Below are 16,499 nucleotides of genomic sequence, written 5' to 3'. Positions count from 1 at the left end.
GGATGAGGCTCATGCTGCATGGGATGAGGCTCATGCTGCATGGTATGAGGCTCATGCTGGGTTGAGGAGGATGCCGCATAGCATGAGGCTCCTGCCTCATGGGTTGAGGAGGTTGCCGCATAGCATGAGGCTCCTGCCTCATGGGTTGAGGAGGATGCCGCATAGCATGAGGCTCCTCATAGCATGAGGCTCCTGCCTCATGGGTTGAGGAGGATGCCGCATTTGAGGAGGTTGCCGCATAGCATGAGGCTCCTGCCTCATGGGTTGAGGAGGATGCCGCAAAGCATGAGGCTCCTCATAGCATGAGGCTCCTGCCTCATGGGTTGAGGAGGATGCCGCATAGCATGAGGCTCCTGCCTCATGAGTTGAGGAGGATGCCGCATAGCATGAGGCTCCTGCCTCATGGGTTGAGGAGGTTGCCGCATAGCATGAGGCTCCTGCCTCATGGGTTGAGGAGGATGCCGCATAGCATGAGGCTCCTGCCTCATGGGTTGAGGAGGTTGCCGCATAGCATGAGGCTCCTCATAGTGCTGGAACCCGGCAACTCCCGATGCGGCAGCTCACGCATGAAAGCAGGAGGCGCAGCAAGAACATGCGTCTGGCAGGGTGGACTGCGCATCGGAGGTGGAGCTCTCACAGGTGGAGGGTGGGAGCAGGCAGCCGCAGTATCTGCTGAGCGCACAACCTCGGCGGGTTGTAGGTTAACAGGCTGCATTGTCAACCTTCCAGCATGATACTCCTGTATGAAGGAGCAAGCTGAGACTGTATATTCTGCAGCATGGACCACTAGGGTCTATGAAAGACAACAACAAACGGAGCTACTGTCCGTTGTGACTGAGGGTCTAAAACAGCTGGTGCGGCAACAGACGGAGTTACTGCCTGTTGCGGTACCACCTTGCCTCTCTGGGAGGTGTGCAGTTGTCGTACTGCAGCAAGTCCGAACTGACCCAGTGGCTACACCTAGGCCGTTGGACTTGCGCGGAAGGGACCGACTTGCACTTAAAAGCTGCAAGATTTGGTCCATGGTTTCTGCGAGAAACCTCTTCCGCAGACGAGGAATAAATGGGCTCTCTCGTCTTTGTGTGGGTGGGGTGATCACGTCTGCAACGTGAGTGGATACACCCGAAACCACGGAGGGAAACGTCTGTTCGTCGATCAAGGCCTGATGAACCCATAAGTCCTTCGACATTACTTCTCCCCTGGGCTTGGGAGCTTGTAAGAGGTCCCAGACTAGGCGAACAACTGGCACGAACAGACGAACCCTCGAACGCAACACTGTAACACTTTGCGCTTATCACTTTATCACTTTTGATTTTCTGTTTGCACTTATTTCACTGAACTCGAAACTTTAAGTGGTTTGTACCTGAAACACGCAATCCTATCCTTCATTAAAAGTTAGTAATTGCGAAAACAGTATTACAATGTAACAGAAAAACATAATGAAAGATAAAGAATTCAGTGGCTGGAAAAGAGACTAAACACTAGATCAAATAAACTACGTTTAAAATCTCTCACCGCATAAAGACTGGGAACAAGAATAAAACTCTAGAAACGTTTTACCTTCTTCCCCTAAAGAGACTAGGGAGAAGAGCAAAAACGATAACAACGTTACCCGCTTGAACGAAACGTTTATCCTCCTCTCTCTCCCTCCGTCTCTATCTCTCTCTCTCTCTCTCTTGACTTAGAACCTGAGAGAAGAGCCCAATTATATATCTCGTTAAAACATATTATTTGTTAAAGGAAAAAACTGAAAGATTTCCCAAATAAAAAGTTCCTTTATTAGAATTAAAACCATTTAAGCTAAGAAAGAATGAACAAAACGCTAGAATCGGTTTACTCTTACTGCAACGTGAAACCGTGAATACTCTCTCTCTATCGTAACGATAGAGCGCAAGTTGAACGTTCTGAACGTCAACAACTGCGGAGACAAAACAAAACGTTAGTTCAACTTTGAAAAAACAGAACGAGACTATCAAAGAAATTCTTTCAAAAACATTAAAATTAAAATAGCATAAAATCTTAACAGGAAAAACGAAATGACGGGCTCAATGTTAATTAACTTCGGTTCCAAGTAATGACCGCCTACTATTAGGAAAGGTCGCATATAAACAAACATAAAAATTAATTTTTATAAGTTTATAATAAAAGGAAGTTAATCGAAGAGGCCTATAAAAGGCGGAGAGATATAAAATAAATCTATAACTTTGTTAAGCAAAATAAAGAAAGAGAGTCTATACTCTCTTCGACACCAACACTTCCGTCTAAGGGAAGGGTCGGCCATTTAAAAGTGAAAGAGAGTTCATACTCTCTTCGTCACCATAATTAAATCAAATTAATTCCAAAAGCTAGCTAAGCTAATGATAAAGCTTCCTGAATAGCGAAAGCTAAACTCTAGAGCAAATACATCACCAAATCATGAACAATAACTCCAGAATCAACAGCGTATCCAAGTAGGTCTAGCCGGTGGCACGACAGAGGAAAAATTGAGGTCTTGTTGACAAGAAGTACTGGAGTACCTGACCACAGATGGCGCTGTTGTGTACACCCCCACCTGTATAGCGATCGCTGGCGTATCCCGACCGTAGATTTCTGTCGGGCAACAGAGTTGACAGCTACATGATCATCGGGTAAGTTTAATATTGAAAAAGCTGCTTTATCTAATTCTCCACATCTTTCATGATCTTGTGAATAGGGATCTATTAAAGTTCTACAAGCTTCATGTATTGTAGAGTATTGATATCTTGGACAAAGGACTTTTTAGACAGTAATTGTTGTGATTCTATGACACTTCTAGAGTGGATGCCTTGAAAAGGAAGAATAGATCCTTTTCGTGAATCTTTACACGACCTTCCTAAGACAAATAATACAGTAATTTATAGTTTCTGTAAACATCATAAAGGGCTTGGGGTTAGAAGCCAGAAAGCTGAAACATTAATTTCAATGTACTTTCATTAAATGACATGGGAAGGTGGAGCTAAAATTTTGTTTCTTTTGTTTTACTGATTTCTGTGGTTTTTCATTTTTCTGATTGCCTAAAATAGGGGTAAATAAATTCATGGTAAAGTATGACAGCTACTGTAGGTATAAAGATACCAAAGGGGATAGAGGAAGTTAATGACTAAAATACCATGTTACTGCTATTTACAGTATGCTTCACAAATAATTTGTGAGCAGCATTAACGTAGCTCCTTGCTGGAGTTACTTCTCACAGTGTCAGTAACAGCTCCTACATGGAGATATGTTATTGTAACTCACATAGAATTATTCTATCAACCTAAAAATTCATACTGTAGTGAATAATTTGAAGAAGTACATATTTGTTTCCATCAGAAAATATCATGTAATTTCTTCAGAACAATTCTTAGCAGATACATAGCCATAGGAGATTTTAGTAACCCAGCAATAACATATAACCTAATACATCCATGTGAAAATCTAGATTAGGGAAACATTCATATATCCTACACTTTAACATATAAATGATATTTAAAAATAAAAGCTTACTTTTCTCTCAGTTCCTTAGATTGTTCCTCCTTTTCTTTCTGCAATTCCTCAGCTGTCATTCTTTTTCTCTTGACAACAGATATAATATCTGGACTCTCTTCTTCTGCTGCTTCCTTGGCAGGTTCATCTTTCTTTATGAAATTCTCTAGAGTATTACCTGAAACATTTGTTAACACAATTAGTTCCTTGACACAGTTTTAACAGTATGCATAACTAACTTGTTTTGGCTAGATTTTCCAAATCAAACTTGTGAAGATGCATTCTAAAAAAACAAAGTGGCATCACTGCTGCTTATTAGTAATACTTACTTTGTTTCTTTGGGCGTCCCGGTGTTTTCTTAGGAGAAGGCACATTTTTCTCCATCTTCTTTTTCAATAGTTCTTCTCTCTTCTCTTTCTTCTTTAATAGCTCTTGTTTGTTGTTCTCTTTTTTAATCTGCAGATATTGCTTATGTAGTGCTGCTGCTTTTTCATCAATATCCTCAAAATATTCCTGTTAAATACAAAACATCTTTTCAACAAAATACTATCTAGCATTTACTTTTATCAATGCATATCTCTTTCAACTAAAAATTAAATTCGAAAAGTACTGTACAGTAATACTTGGGGGATCAAATGGCCCATTAATCAATCATCTTGGTAATCAAAAGAAAACTTTTGACAGTTTTTTGCTCCAGAACCTGCATGGATTGAGAGAATATCAACTAAACCAGTTAAGGATAGCTACTGCCTTGTACAGGCCCACAAAACATTGTTCTGTTAATTTTTTCTTTTATCCTGTTGTTTTTATCCATACACAATTGCAAAACAGGACGTGTCTTCAGAGGAGGAGGGAAGGATCCTCACCCTATTTCATCAATAAAGAAAACGATGATAAAATGGACCGAGTAACACAAGTTTGTAGAAAAATGACATCCACACCAGGCAGTAGCCAATAGAGCAAGCAATTCTTTATACTGTAATGGTAATGCATAGTCATGTCAGAAAAATCTTGGAATGGAGGCAGAAATAATACTGTCTTTACCACTTTTTAAAAAAGCGGATAAAAGTTAGTGAAGAAGAAGAAGAAGAAAGTTAGTGGAGGAGGAGGAGGAGGAGGAGGAGGAGGAGGAGGAGGAGGAGGAGGAGGAGGAGGAGGAGGAGGAGGAGGAGGAGGAGGAGGCCATCACTTCCCGGATAGTTACCAAATGTTTTTCTTATGGAGGGAGACTCCCCTTCCAAGTAACACTAACATCTCCTTTCCTGAAAACCACCGACTCAAGTCATACACTATACCCACTAGAGGTAAAGTTTAGTTCAATGTTCACAGATTCCATTATTAAATTAATTGTATGGTTATCTAATTTCCAATATAGTTTTTTGTACTATATTTCTTCAAAATACAATCTTTAATAAGAAAATTCACATTTTAAATCAATATTACTAGTTCATATTATACATATACTGCAGCTAATATCTTTTAAATTATTCTAGCCGATGATGGGGGAAAAAAAAAATCAGTAAGCAACAAAGGGGAAGCCTCAGACTAGATTAAATATAATTTTACATATAGCTATGTAAAAATAAGAAGTTAGAAAGTGATACAAAATAATCTTACCAAACAGGTATATGAAGCCATAGCACGATGACACAGTGCCCGCAGCACTTCAATAATTTCTTCTGCTTGCAACTCGTACAGCTCATGGGTGTCCAGCTTTTTCAATAGTCCTTCTGACTAAAGAGGAGATAATACAGATCTTGAAATAATTCCCTCCATAAATCTCATTTCACATAACATTTCATTTCAAAAGCTAAAGTGACATTTGAATACAAAATAGAATGAATGATTACATCAAGTAATACTGATCATAATTTGTAACATCAAAACACTTCTCTTCTTAAAACTCAATTGACCAAAATAGTCTTCTGACTACTGTAATTACAATATTTTTCATTGCGAGCTTTCATATGAATATAAACAGACAGACTAGTCCACCACTAATATTGCCTAAGTAATTTGATATAATTTAGTTTTCATAAAAATATATCCACAAATATAAAAATTACTATAAATTAATTACTTTAAAAATCTTTGGTGTTTATCCTATACTTAGATATGTTCAGAATATTGAAATATAACAAATCTTTGAAAGTAATTTGTATTTTTCCGAACTACACTAGCATGTGCAACTCAGGACGGATATTGCTTATGAGATCGGCATTGTCCCTCGATGTCGCTCACTATCACACAGTTCACTATAATGTGCTTCATTTAACGGCATATTTAAGATATTACCAAGAAATTTGGCAGGAACAGAAAAATTTTTTAACATCAATCCCTGAAATTTACATTTAGATATGTACATTATTCTAGGAACAATTTACTGCACCCCCATAAGTACCCATTCAACCCATACCAAAATTAACGTTTGCTGTGGCTTTTCTATGGTAGATATCAACATGAAAATTGGTATGGACAAAGTAAATATCCATCCCATAAATCCCTGAATTTTTTATCAAGATATGTGAAGTTTTCTATGATAAATTTACGGAGCCACAGAAAATCGGCCTCCGCGGATATCGAAAAATGGCTACTGTGACTTTTCTATGGCAAGTATCGATACAAAATTTGGTATGAATGTAGTTCACATAACATCCATCAGTGTGAAAATCATTTAGATATCTGTAAAACTCTAAAAGTAGTTTGCTCCTCCTCACTGGTTTTTTAGCTAAAGTCGTCACTTGCAAACATAAGTGACAGCCAGGGTATGCCTATAGCAGGTATGAACATGAAAATTGGCAGAAACAAAGCTTATATATATATCTAAATAATTGAATATATTTATTGGTATAGGAGTTATTAATACCGCCACCAAAAATATCAGCTGCTCCCCCCAACCCCAACTCCAAATTCTATGGTTAGGGAATGACTAGGCTAAGAGTTGGGAGATATCTCTTCCAAAAAATTTTGGCCCTTCATGTAAGGACACTCATTTGTTCGCAACAACAACCCTTAGTATGATTTCAGCAAAACTGAACTATTTTCATTCTTGAAATAACTAAATAGCTAAAGAGCTTTACTGTATTTTCCAAGTTGCTAACAACAATTAGCATACAATAATTCAACATCAGAGACAATTTCCTTTATGATATTAACATTCTGTAGTTACATACATTTTGGTTAAATGAAGAAAAATCACTTACTTTACCTAATAAGGGCAATACAATACTACTGCCATTGAAAAAATGTAGACTTACCAATTCACATTCTTCTTCATATTCATGGTCATCAGAATGCTGGCTTGCAGTGTCAGAAGAGCCTCCTTTACTTAGACAGAGACGAGCAAGTTCCATTGCTGTCTGGTAATGTACCGCTAACTCACTTAACTTGACACCAAGCTCCTGGAAAATCAGCCAGGAAAACATTAAAACTTAAGATGTAGGAGATACCATTAAAAACAAAGCAATTCTTAATTTTGACACATCAGCAATAACTTGAAGTGAAAGTATTTATATCAAAGATTAATATAACCATACTAATTTATGTATCATATTATGAAAATTAGTTTATATCAATACTTACTTTATTGTCACCAATTCGCTCATCATCAATAATTATGTGAAGCAACAATACCATAATTTCTGATATAAATTTAAAACCTTCCTTCCCCGCAGACAAGGCTTGTATTAGGTGTTGAGAAGATATTGAATTTTTTTTGTCCGTCAGCACTATTTCCCTATAACACTCTATGAACTCGATAATCATGGTGATTTCACCAAATAGGGAATTTGGGATCTCCTGGAACATCAAAACAAACAAGTTTTAAAATGATGACACTCAAATATCCCATAATCAATAATCATTACATTGATAAAGTTATCCTTATACAGCATATAATATTGGAAATTCAAGACATGAAACTTTTCTGGCATTGATTAAAAGTAATCTTATAAAAAAAATTCTATTCCAGCTATGACCAGATTGTAAAATGGTCTTCCTAGCCCAGTGGTTGACCTGGTGGAAGCTTGGAAATACAAACTTGTTTCAACTGCTTTTCTGTTGAATAGGTTGAGGTAAGTGTCACTAATAGTTTATTTAGAAATTATCTATTTTAGTATTACTTAATTTTGTTTGAACACCTACCATATTGGTCATATAATTTACCATTAATGCATTTTCTAAATTGGACAAGGACCAAGAAAAATAACATTGTCTTGGGATTAATCATAGGCTAGCTCATCAGATATCTAAAAATCTACCAAAACTTTGAGTAGGAAATATAGCAAGAATAACTAAATATTTTGTATGAATAAAATAAATTGGTTGGAATATCACTGAATACATGTAATCCATCAGGGAAACAAAATTAGTTCTAGAAAGAACTATAACAGGCTCAAAACGATGAGAATACTTCCATATGACACATGCTGTGAAACTGCTATCTTCTTTTTGCAGTTGAGTCTGGAGCCATTCAATGACCATGAATGAGAGGGTTGCTATAAAACAAAACCTGACTCTCACAAGGCTTGTCAAACTAAGAAAGCATAGAATCTTACCTCGGGTGTTGGAACCAATTTCGGAGCAGGCAAGGGCTTGAGATCACTGAGAATCTTATCCTCCAACTTTCTGTTTTCTTCTCTGATTTTTAGGGTCTGCACAAACTTGGTCTCCTGCTTCTTTTTCTTCTCTTCTAATGACTAATGGCATGTAAAAATAAAATATCAGACATCACCATTCATAAAGGTATAAAAATAGAAAAATAAAAATTCTTGACATTTCATTACTGTTCAGGTGAATTAAACTCTGGATGTGCAATGTCAATGAACAATTTATAATTATGAAAAAAAAGTTGTCAGGAAATAAAGTTCTGAAAGTCTGTATTATGCAAATATAATGCCATCTATATAATTCACTTTAGATTTTCCTCACCTTCTGTTTAAGATATGCCTCCCTATCTTCTGCACTCATTGTGGCCAAGATGCGTTTTTCCATAACCTTTTCCCGTCGCTTCATAAGCTCATCTTGCAGTTCTTGATCAGATATTGCCTGTTTAGGATGAAACAAGGTAATTCAAATACATCATTAACTAATAATAATGGAAAATATTTAAGAGATCTAACAAAATAAAACATTTTTAATACAATGAATGAATATTAATAATGCTTTTTGTATCCAACAACTTAGTACTTACCGCTATATGTTTTAAGCTGAGCTTGTTGAGGGCTTGATCCATTATGTAGACTATTTTCCTTCCCATTCCTCGAACACCTTTGTACAATTTTCGCTGGTGAAGTAGCCTTCTCATCACCGGCATTCGCATCACAGTTTCTGAGGTTATAACCTGACAAAAAAGGAAAATTAAATCTATTTATCTATATCTATCTATCTACACATATATATATATATATATATATATATATATATATATATATATATATATACACACACACACAATATCTAATGATAAAAAGTTGACTTTCCTTCTGAACAATGTTTATAAACCAACCTGTTTATACGCAAATTTGCTTTTTCATTAGTCAACCAACTAACAATACTTGAAATTGCACTTTGAATAACTTTGATATTTGGGAATTTGCCCTTCAAAAACTGTTACAAAGGTAAGTTTAATTTTTCAGACAGGAATAAGATACTAAACTACTACTTCCAGTTTTAACTATTTATTCTTAAAAGTCCTTTCGCAAGTTTAAAATGTAATTTACAACCATTGCATTGGCAATTCTAATCTTGGTTGTATCAATACAACAGATTTCTACAATATGATTATTACTTATGCAAAAATAAAAAATTTTAAGTAATTTTTATTTTTCCTAACATACTTACCGAGAACTACTTTCTTAGGAGTTACCTGTAATCTCCTCCCAACCGACCAGAGTTTTGTGCAGTATACCCTACCTCCGTTTTCTATGGAGGACTAACCCAGGAGTAAGGAGAACGTGCCCTGAGGGTAGACCTGAGCTAGGTCGGCGTTAGCTTGGGTCTCGCTCGTCATTAAGTTCCTCGGATGGTGCAAAAAGTCCCTTCAAGGGCAGAAAGGCACTCGGGGAAGGTAGGGAGGGCCATTACCCGAAAGTAGTTCTCGGTAAGTATGTTAGGAAAAATAAAAATTACTTAAAATTTTTGATTTGTTCCTACACAGAGACTTACCTCGAACTACTTTCTTAGGAGACTTACACTTTAGGAGGTGGGAGTGTCTTCCTGACCTTCAGACCCAGCTAAGCGGACGTCAAGTAACCTAGATATGAACTAGGTTATATAAAACAAACCGGAAAAAGGAAAGATAGGGCAAACTACACAAAGAGCTCACGTTAGTGTCTAAGTACTCGCCCTTTAAAATATTTCCTGATGCTGAGTCCAGTGACGAAGTTACAGAGACGTGTCTTCATTGGTTATATATGTGTGGTTATCTCCGGTCAGGGATAGGAAAACGGGGATTATGGTGAAAAGGAACGAACCTGTGTCTCCTGGTTTCGCTATCCACGATTGCACCTGGGGCTTCACCGTTAAATCACTTGGAGCGCGGAGATGACTGTCCCAATAGAAAACCCGTCCAAAGACCTCCTTGAGTAATCCTTGAGATAATGGGCAGTGAAGGTTGACTGGTTCGACCAGGTGCCCGCCCGAAGGATCTGGCCCACTGCCATGTTCTTCTCAAAGGCTAAAGAAGTGCTTAGGCCTCTAATGTCATGTGGCCTAAGAGTACCTGGCAGGGTCAGTCCCTCCTCATTATAGGCCCTGGCAATAACTTGTCTCAACCAAAAGGAGATGGTATTCTTCGATACCTTCTTCTTCGTAACACCCGTAGAGACGAAAAGACTTTTGATACCCGGCCGGAGATGTGCAGTCCTCTCAAGGTACTTCCTAATGGCACGGACGGGGCACAACCTCAAATCCTCTGGATTCCCTGCCTTAGGAATGGCTGGCATTGAGAATCCCTCGAACTTTGGATCCCAGACTGCTGGATTCTGAGTTTTTGCCACGAAAGAAGGGACAAACTTGAGGGAGATTTCTCTCCACCCCTTCGAATGAGAGACGTCGTAAGACAGCCCATGGATCTCTCCTACTCTTTTCGCAGAGGCCAAGGCCAACAAAAAGACCGTCTTGAGAGTGAGATCCCTGTCTACAATATCCTTCAGTGGTTCGAACGGGGGACTACTTAACATTTTCAGAACCCTAGCCAAGTCCCACTGAGGCACCTTAGCAGTTTGAGGAGGGCAGGACTGTTCAAAGCTCCTGATAAGCATAGAGATGTGTCTAGAGGAGCCCAGGTCGATGCCCTTCAGAAGGAAGACTTGACCCAAGGCTGCACGTACTCCTTTTATAGCTGGAATTGACATCCCCACCTCGTCTCTGAGATGTACTAGAAAATCTGCGATATCTGGGACCGAGGCTTTGAGGGGCTTGATGTTCTTTGAAGCACACCACTTCGTAAAAGCGGCCCATTTTGCTTGGTAGACCGCTGCCGAAGATCGTCTCAGATAACGCGACATCTTTTCTGCAGTTCCTGACGAATATCCTTCCTTCCTCAGGAGTCGCTCGATAGTCTCCAGGCGTGAAGGCGTAGAGACTGCGGGTTGTCGTGGAACCTGAGAAAGTGTGGCTGTTGTAGAAGATCTGGCCTGTCGGGAAGTGGCCACGGAGGAAGACATGCCAGGTCTTTTAGATCCGCGAACCACTCCTTCTCCGGCCACCAAGGCGCTACCAAAGTCATCCTTAAGTTTCGGGCAGCCCTTACTCTGTTGAGCACTTGCCTGATCAACGTGAAGGGGGGAAAAGCGTACACGTCGAGGTTGTCCCATTTGTGCCGAAAGGCATCTTCCAAGGCCGCCTTTGGGTCTGGGACAGGAGAACAAAACACGGGGAGTTGTGCGTTCAGCCTGGTTGCAAAGAGGTCCATCACTGGGGACCCCCATCTTTGAATGAGCCTGGCTACTTCTGGGAGGAGGGACCACTCTGTTCCCACTATCTGTCCCATCCTGCTGAGACCGTCGGCTAGGACGTTCTTCTTTTCTGGGATGAACCTTGCCGAAATTACTATCTGGTTCGACTCTGCCCAATCCAGGATCTCTAGAGCGAGATCGCACAACTCCTTTGACTTGAGGCCTCCTTGCTTCTTTATGTACGCGACTACTGTGGCGTTGTCGCACATCAACGCCACCGTGTTTCCCCTTAGAAGTTCGATGAACTGCAGGCAAGCTTTTTGGACCGCCTTCAACTCCAGGACATTGATGTGTAGGCCTTTCTCCACGTCCGTCCAGGTTCCTCTCGCCGTCTCGTTGAGGAGATGTGCTCCCCACCCCTTGGTGGAGGCGTCTGTGAATAGGAGCATCTCGGGAGGCTCGGTCGCGAAGGGCATCCCCTTGAGCGTATTCGACCGGCACTGCCACCACTCCAGGGAGGGTATTGTGTCTGTCAGAACTGGGATTAATTTTTGGGGCGAGTCCAGTTGGTTCCATTGGATACTCCTGAGCCTGAGCCTCCCTTGTGGAACCAGTTTCTCTAATGACACCAGATGACCTATTAGCCTTTGCCAGTCCCTGGCTCTCCTGGGTTGCCCCGAAAGGAAAGGCAGAAGGATCTTTATAAGGTTGTTCACACGTTCCTCTGACGGAAAGGCCTTCACTAGTCGGGAATCCAGTGTCATCCCCAAGTAGGTCATCCTGGTGGAGGGCGACAGGTTAGATTTTTCTGGGTTGATCATGATACCCAGATCCTTGCAAAATTGAAGCAGCTTTACACCTTGCTCCCTCAAAACGTCCTCTGAGGAGAAAAGGAGCAACCAGTCGTCCAGGTACCGGATGAGGTGAATACCCCGCTCGTGAGCCCACACCGAAACTGTCGTGAAGACTCTCGTGAATACCTGGGGAGCTGTTGACAAACCGAAGCAGAGGGTCTTGAATTGCAGGATCTGGGCACCCCACTTCACCCGGAGAAACTTTCGGCTTGAGGGGTGGACCGGGATTTGAAAGTATGCGTCCTTGAGGTCTATGGTCATCATGTAGTCTTTTTCCCTCAAGGACTGCAAGACCGACTTCGGAGTGTCCATTTTGAAGTCCGTCTTGCAAACAAACTTGTTGAGAGCTGACAGGTCTATCACCGGTCTCCATCCCCCCGTCGCCTTTTCTACCAGAAATAGTCGGCTGTAGGACCTCTTCCATGGCACCCTTCTCCAACATTGTGGACACTTCTTCCAGAAGGGCCGCCCTCTTCAACGGGTCCTTGGGTGCCAGCCACTCCGTCAGGCTGGCCGGAATCAAAGGTGGAGGTTCCGTTAAGAACGGGAGCCTGTACCCTTCTTTCAGTACGGTTACTGTCCAGGGCTCCGCTCCGTGAGCCCTCCATGCTTGCCAATATCGTCTGAGGCATCCCCCAACCTGAGGCTTGGGCAGGAGTAGGGGGCCTCCCACTTTATCTCCTCCTGGAGGAGCGGCCTGAACGTCCTCTCCTGGAAGCTGAATAAGCCGTTCTAAAAGAGGCAGACGCCGCTGGAGCTCCTCTACGGGGGGGCTGTGGTGCTGGAGCCCAAGAGGAAGAAGGGGCGTCTCTCCTTGTCAGGCTAGTAGAGGCCTGAGAAGTAGTGGGCCCATCTGATGTTGACCTCTTGTAGGAGGGCCTCCTTACGGGTTGAGGCCTGGGAGTGCTCACCTCCTTCCGTTTTGCGACCTTCTCCATTATCTCCTCCAGCTGTTTTAAGGGGAACAAGAAGTCACCCCACACAGGAAAGCTCCTCATAGCCCTCGCCTCTCTGTCCGGGATCTTCCGGGAAAGCTTCGCCAAGATAGTATCCCTCTTGCGAAGTACCCAGTTCGCTGAAAGGGCAAGGGACTGATATGTCAAGAACTTCAAAGTCTTGCCCCCAGAGATGATAAGCTCCTTCAGTAGGTTTTGTTGCTCCGGGTCCGTCAAGTCATAGGTGGCCTGTAACCCTACCAGCGTGGAGGCCCACCAGTCCAACCAAGAGGCGACCTGCACTAAGTCTTTCAACATTTCCTCCATCATCCCCGCCTCCGACTGCTTCTGGGGCACCCTGTCTCAGAACTTCTAGGGAAGGCTCTACCTTGCAGGCTCCCGGTCGCTGCCCTTCCGGCACATAAAACTTACTCTGGGACCTGAGTCCCTGTAGTAACTTTGAGGAGCTCTGTGTCTTGGGAGCCTCGGCATTGCCCGCCACAACCTTATCCACGTGAGCCCGTCCCAGGACCAGATCTCTGGCCACAGGCAGGGCCAGGGAGGTTTTCTGCTGCACGGGTGCCTCCATCAACCGACTCAGGCTGGACCTCCAGAAGTCCTCGTCGGTTGGAACAGGTTCCTCAATACGATGATGCCTGCGTATCATGCCTAATACTCTCCGATACGCCGAGTCCTCGGTCGGGGAACCTTCCCTGCCGTCAGCAGTACCTTCTGTCTGATCCCGAGGAGCCGGGCCACCGGGCACTCCTACCGGGCGCTTTGGCTCTGGATCAACGGGCACCCCCCTGCGGTGGTAGTGGTCTGCCCCGATGGAAACCTCCGCACTAGGGTCGGGTGTCGGGACGGGAATCGCCGTGTCGGCGAGAACTACCGTCCGTAAAATATCTTTGGAGGACGAGGACGCGGTTTCCGTGGGCTGACCCGACGGAGGAAACCGTTCCTGGGAGTCCAAGGGCCGAGCCAGCTGTGCTGACCCGACCAGGCTGCCCGTCCGAAAGCACGGCTCCCCCCACTGGACGAGGTGAGCCGGGAGCTTCGCGGTCTTACGCCTGCCTGAAGAGGCCTTCTCGCATTGCTCCCTGCGAGGGTCATACTTGCGGCTGGTCGAGGGCCATCGTGGCGAATAATCCCTGGACCGTCGGCTAGGGGAACGTTGAAAATCGCTCCTGTGGGGAACGAAGACCCATTCACCATTGGGGGACCTACTCTTCCTGCCTCCGTGGTGACCTGGATAGTTTCCTACTGTATCTCGAGTGGGACCTTGAGCGGGAACGCCTGCTCCTGGACCGCTCCCTCCGCCGTCGGCGCCTCCTCCTCGCTTCACCTTCTGAAGAGACCGAAGAACCTCCCTCCGAAGAACCCGACGATACTGTACAACACGATCGACGGACGGGAGCGGGGGCCACGGAGGTCTTCGTGACCTGCTGAGTTCCAGAGGTCGAGGGTTGTAGAAAAGAATCCGGAACCGCCGTCAGAGGAGCCGGAAAGGAGGTCAGTCGCACTACACTTGGGAACCAGGTATCCAGGCCCTCTTCCATCCGCATCGGGGACCTACCTGGCGTTTTAGGGAGCCTCCACCCGAAGGGCTCACTTACCGTAGAGTCTAACTTCTCCTGGACGCTACCAGCCGCTGAAGTACCTGAAACACAGGCCCACGAAGCGGGCGAAGAGACAGGCACAGCGTTACTACTACACATGGGGTCGTCGGAGGAGACGTGCCCCCCAATCACAAGGGCAGAGTCTCCAGAACCCCCAGACACAGCACTATCAGGCTCCCCACTAGCCTGAGAAGGCCCAGCAACCCCCACATCATATAAATTAGACTCCTGGGGAAGAGCCCTCGGCACTTTTCCCGCAACGGACTTACCTCGTCCCCTACCCTGGGTAGGAGAAGAAGAGACAGAAGCCCCGTCGGACCGTCCACTTGGCGACGGTAACGGCGAAGTGATGCTCGACTTCCTGGGAGAACGTTTCGATGACTTCTTCTTTTTCGTGCCATAACGCACCCACTGGATCTCATTCCAGTTAACACACTCATCGCACGTATCCGACGGCGAACACACTCTGCCTCTACAGGAAGAGCAAAGGGAATGAGGGTCCACTTCTGGCTTGGAAAGGAACGCTCCACACGACTTTCCGGCTCTAGGCCCAGGACAACAGCGGATCTACTCCATCGCAACACAACCACAAGACACAGGCACGAAGGGAATAATCAAGGAATTCACTTGGGAAACACAAGGGAAGGGAGTGAACACGCGAGAACACAAGGGAAAAGCACAGAGATACCACGCGGTAACCACTTGGGACACACGAGTCGGGACACAAAGGGTCGTAAGGGAATGAGAGCGGCGTGATGGTATCACGACGCGACCAGAGAACTTACTGGTGAGCGAGACCCAAGCTAACGCCGACCTAGCTCAGGTCTACCCTCAGGGCACGTTCTCCTTACTCCTGGGTTAGTCCTCCATAGAAAACGGAGGTAGGGTATACTACACAAAACTCTGGTCGGTTGAGAGGAGATTACAGGTAACTCCTAAGAAAGTAGTTCGAGGTAAGTCTCTGTGTTGGAACAAACTATGTTCAATCTAGAAATAACAGACAGTAGCTTTGGTAGCTTTTTTCTCTCATGATTGGATGAGCAAGGCTACTTCTTAATTCAGAATTAAACCCTGGTTAAAATTAATCCAGTTGCTTTTCTATAACTATTAACTTTAAGAACATCCACAATAAGGATGCCTCATTCTGTGGACCAAATAGTTTCTCAAGTTCATCAGCCTTTTAGCCTAAAAGTATGAATTAGTTACTGTATCTCACAAAGCAGGAACCCCACAGACCTCCTGGGAATATTTCAACAGCCACATTAATTTGTATGATTCATGAGGCTAGGATCTATTTTCAACACCCACAAACAACAAGATGTCTATCTAATACTTTTGTCATATTAACTACAGTACAAAGAACGGAACAGGACGATTTGGAGCCGACTCTTTGGCGCTGACGATTTGACGCCGCCATTTTGGCACTCACTGTTTTGGCGATGAGCTGTTTTGGCGCCAAGAAACAAACTTAAGAACCATCCGCAAATTTGTCTCTCGTTTAGTGATCACCTCATTACACCAAAGGCTCGTCTGATTTGAGAATTGTAATATCAAACCAGTTATTATAATATTCAAGTCTTGTTTAGTTATTTAATTTTACCAGCGTCTCGTTTAGTGATCATCTCATTACACCAAAGGCTTGTCTGATTTGAGAATTGTAATAGTAAACTAGTTGTTACGATATTAAAGTCTTTTTATATTGGAAAACGC

General features: G+C 43.3%; 1 protein-coding gene across 2 annotated transcripts in view; it reads right to left on the bottom strand.

Annotated features, from left to right (window-relative positions):
• The window catches only part of LOC137627248 (tyrosine-protein kinase BAZ1B-like), a 131,884-nt gene that overhangs the window by 69,855 nt on the left and 45,530 nt on the right, over positions 1-16,499 (bottom strand). For both annotated transcript variants that reach the window (XM_068358330.1, XM_068358336.1), the window contains exons 6-13: positions 8,675-8,824; positions 8,413-8,529; positions 8,040-8,180; positions 7,066-7,281; positions 6,741-6,884; positions 5,101-5,217; positions 3,813-3,996; positions 3,505-3,661 (exon numbers count right to left, since the gene is read on the bottom strand). In XM_068358330.1, coding sequence (XP_068214431.1) covers positions 3,505-3,661; positions 3,813-3,996; positions 5,101-5,217; positions 6,741-6,884; positions 7,066-7,281; positions 8,040-8,180; positions 8,413-8,529; positions 8,675-8,824 — 1,226 coding nt within the window. The remainder of the gene's footprint in view (positions 1-3,504; positions 3,662-3,812; positions 3,997-5,100; positions 5,218-6,740; positions 6,885-7,065; positions 7,282-8,039; positions 8,181-8,412; positions 8,530-8,674; positions 8,825-16,499) is intronic.

Source organism: Palaemon carinicauda, chromosome 2, assembly GCF_036898095.1.
Source record: "Palaemon carinicauda isolate YSFRI2023 chromosome 2, ASM3689809v2, whole genome shotgun sequence".
Classification (NCBI taxonomy): Eukaryota; Metazoa; Arthropoda; class Malacostraca; order Decapoda; family Palaemonidae; genus Palaemon; species Palaemon carinicauda.
The sequence above is the reverse complement of the archived record's forward strand: the minus strand, read 5'-3'. Positions and strand labels throughout refer to the sequence as shown.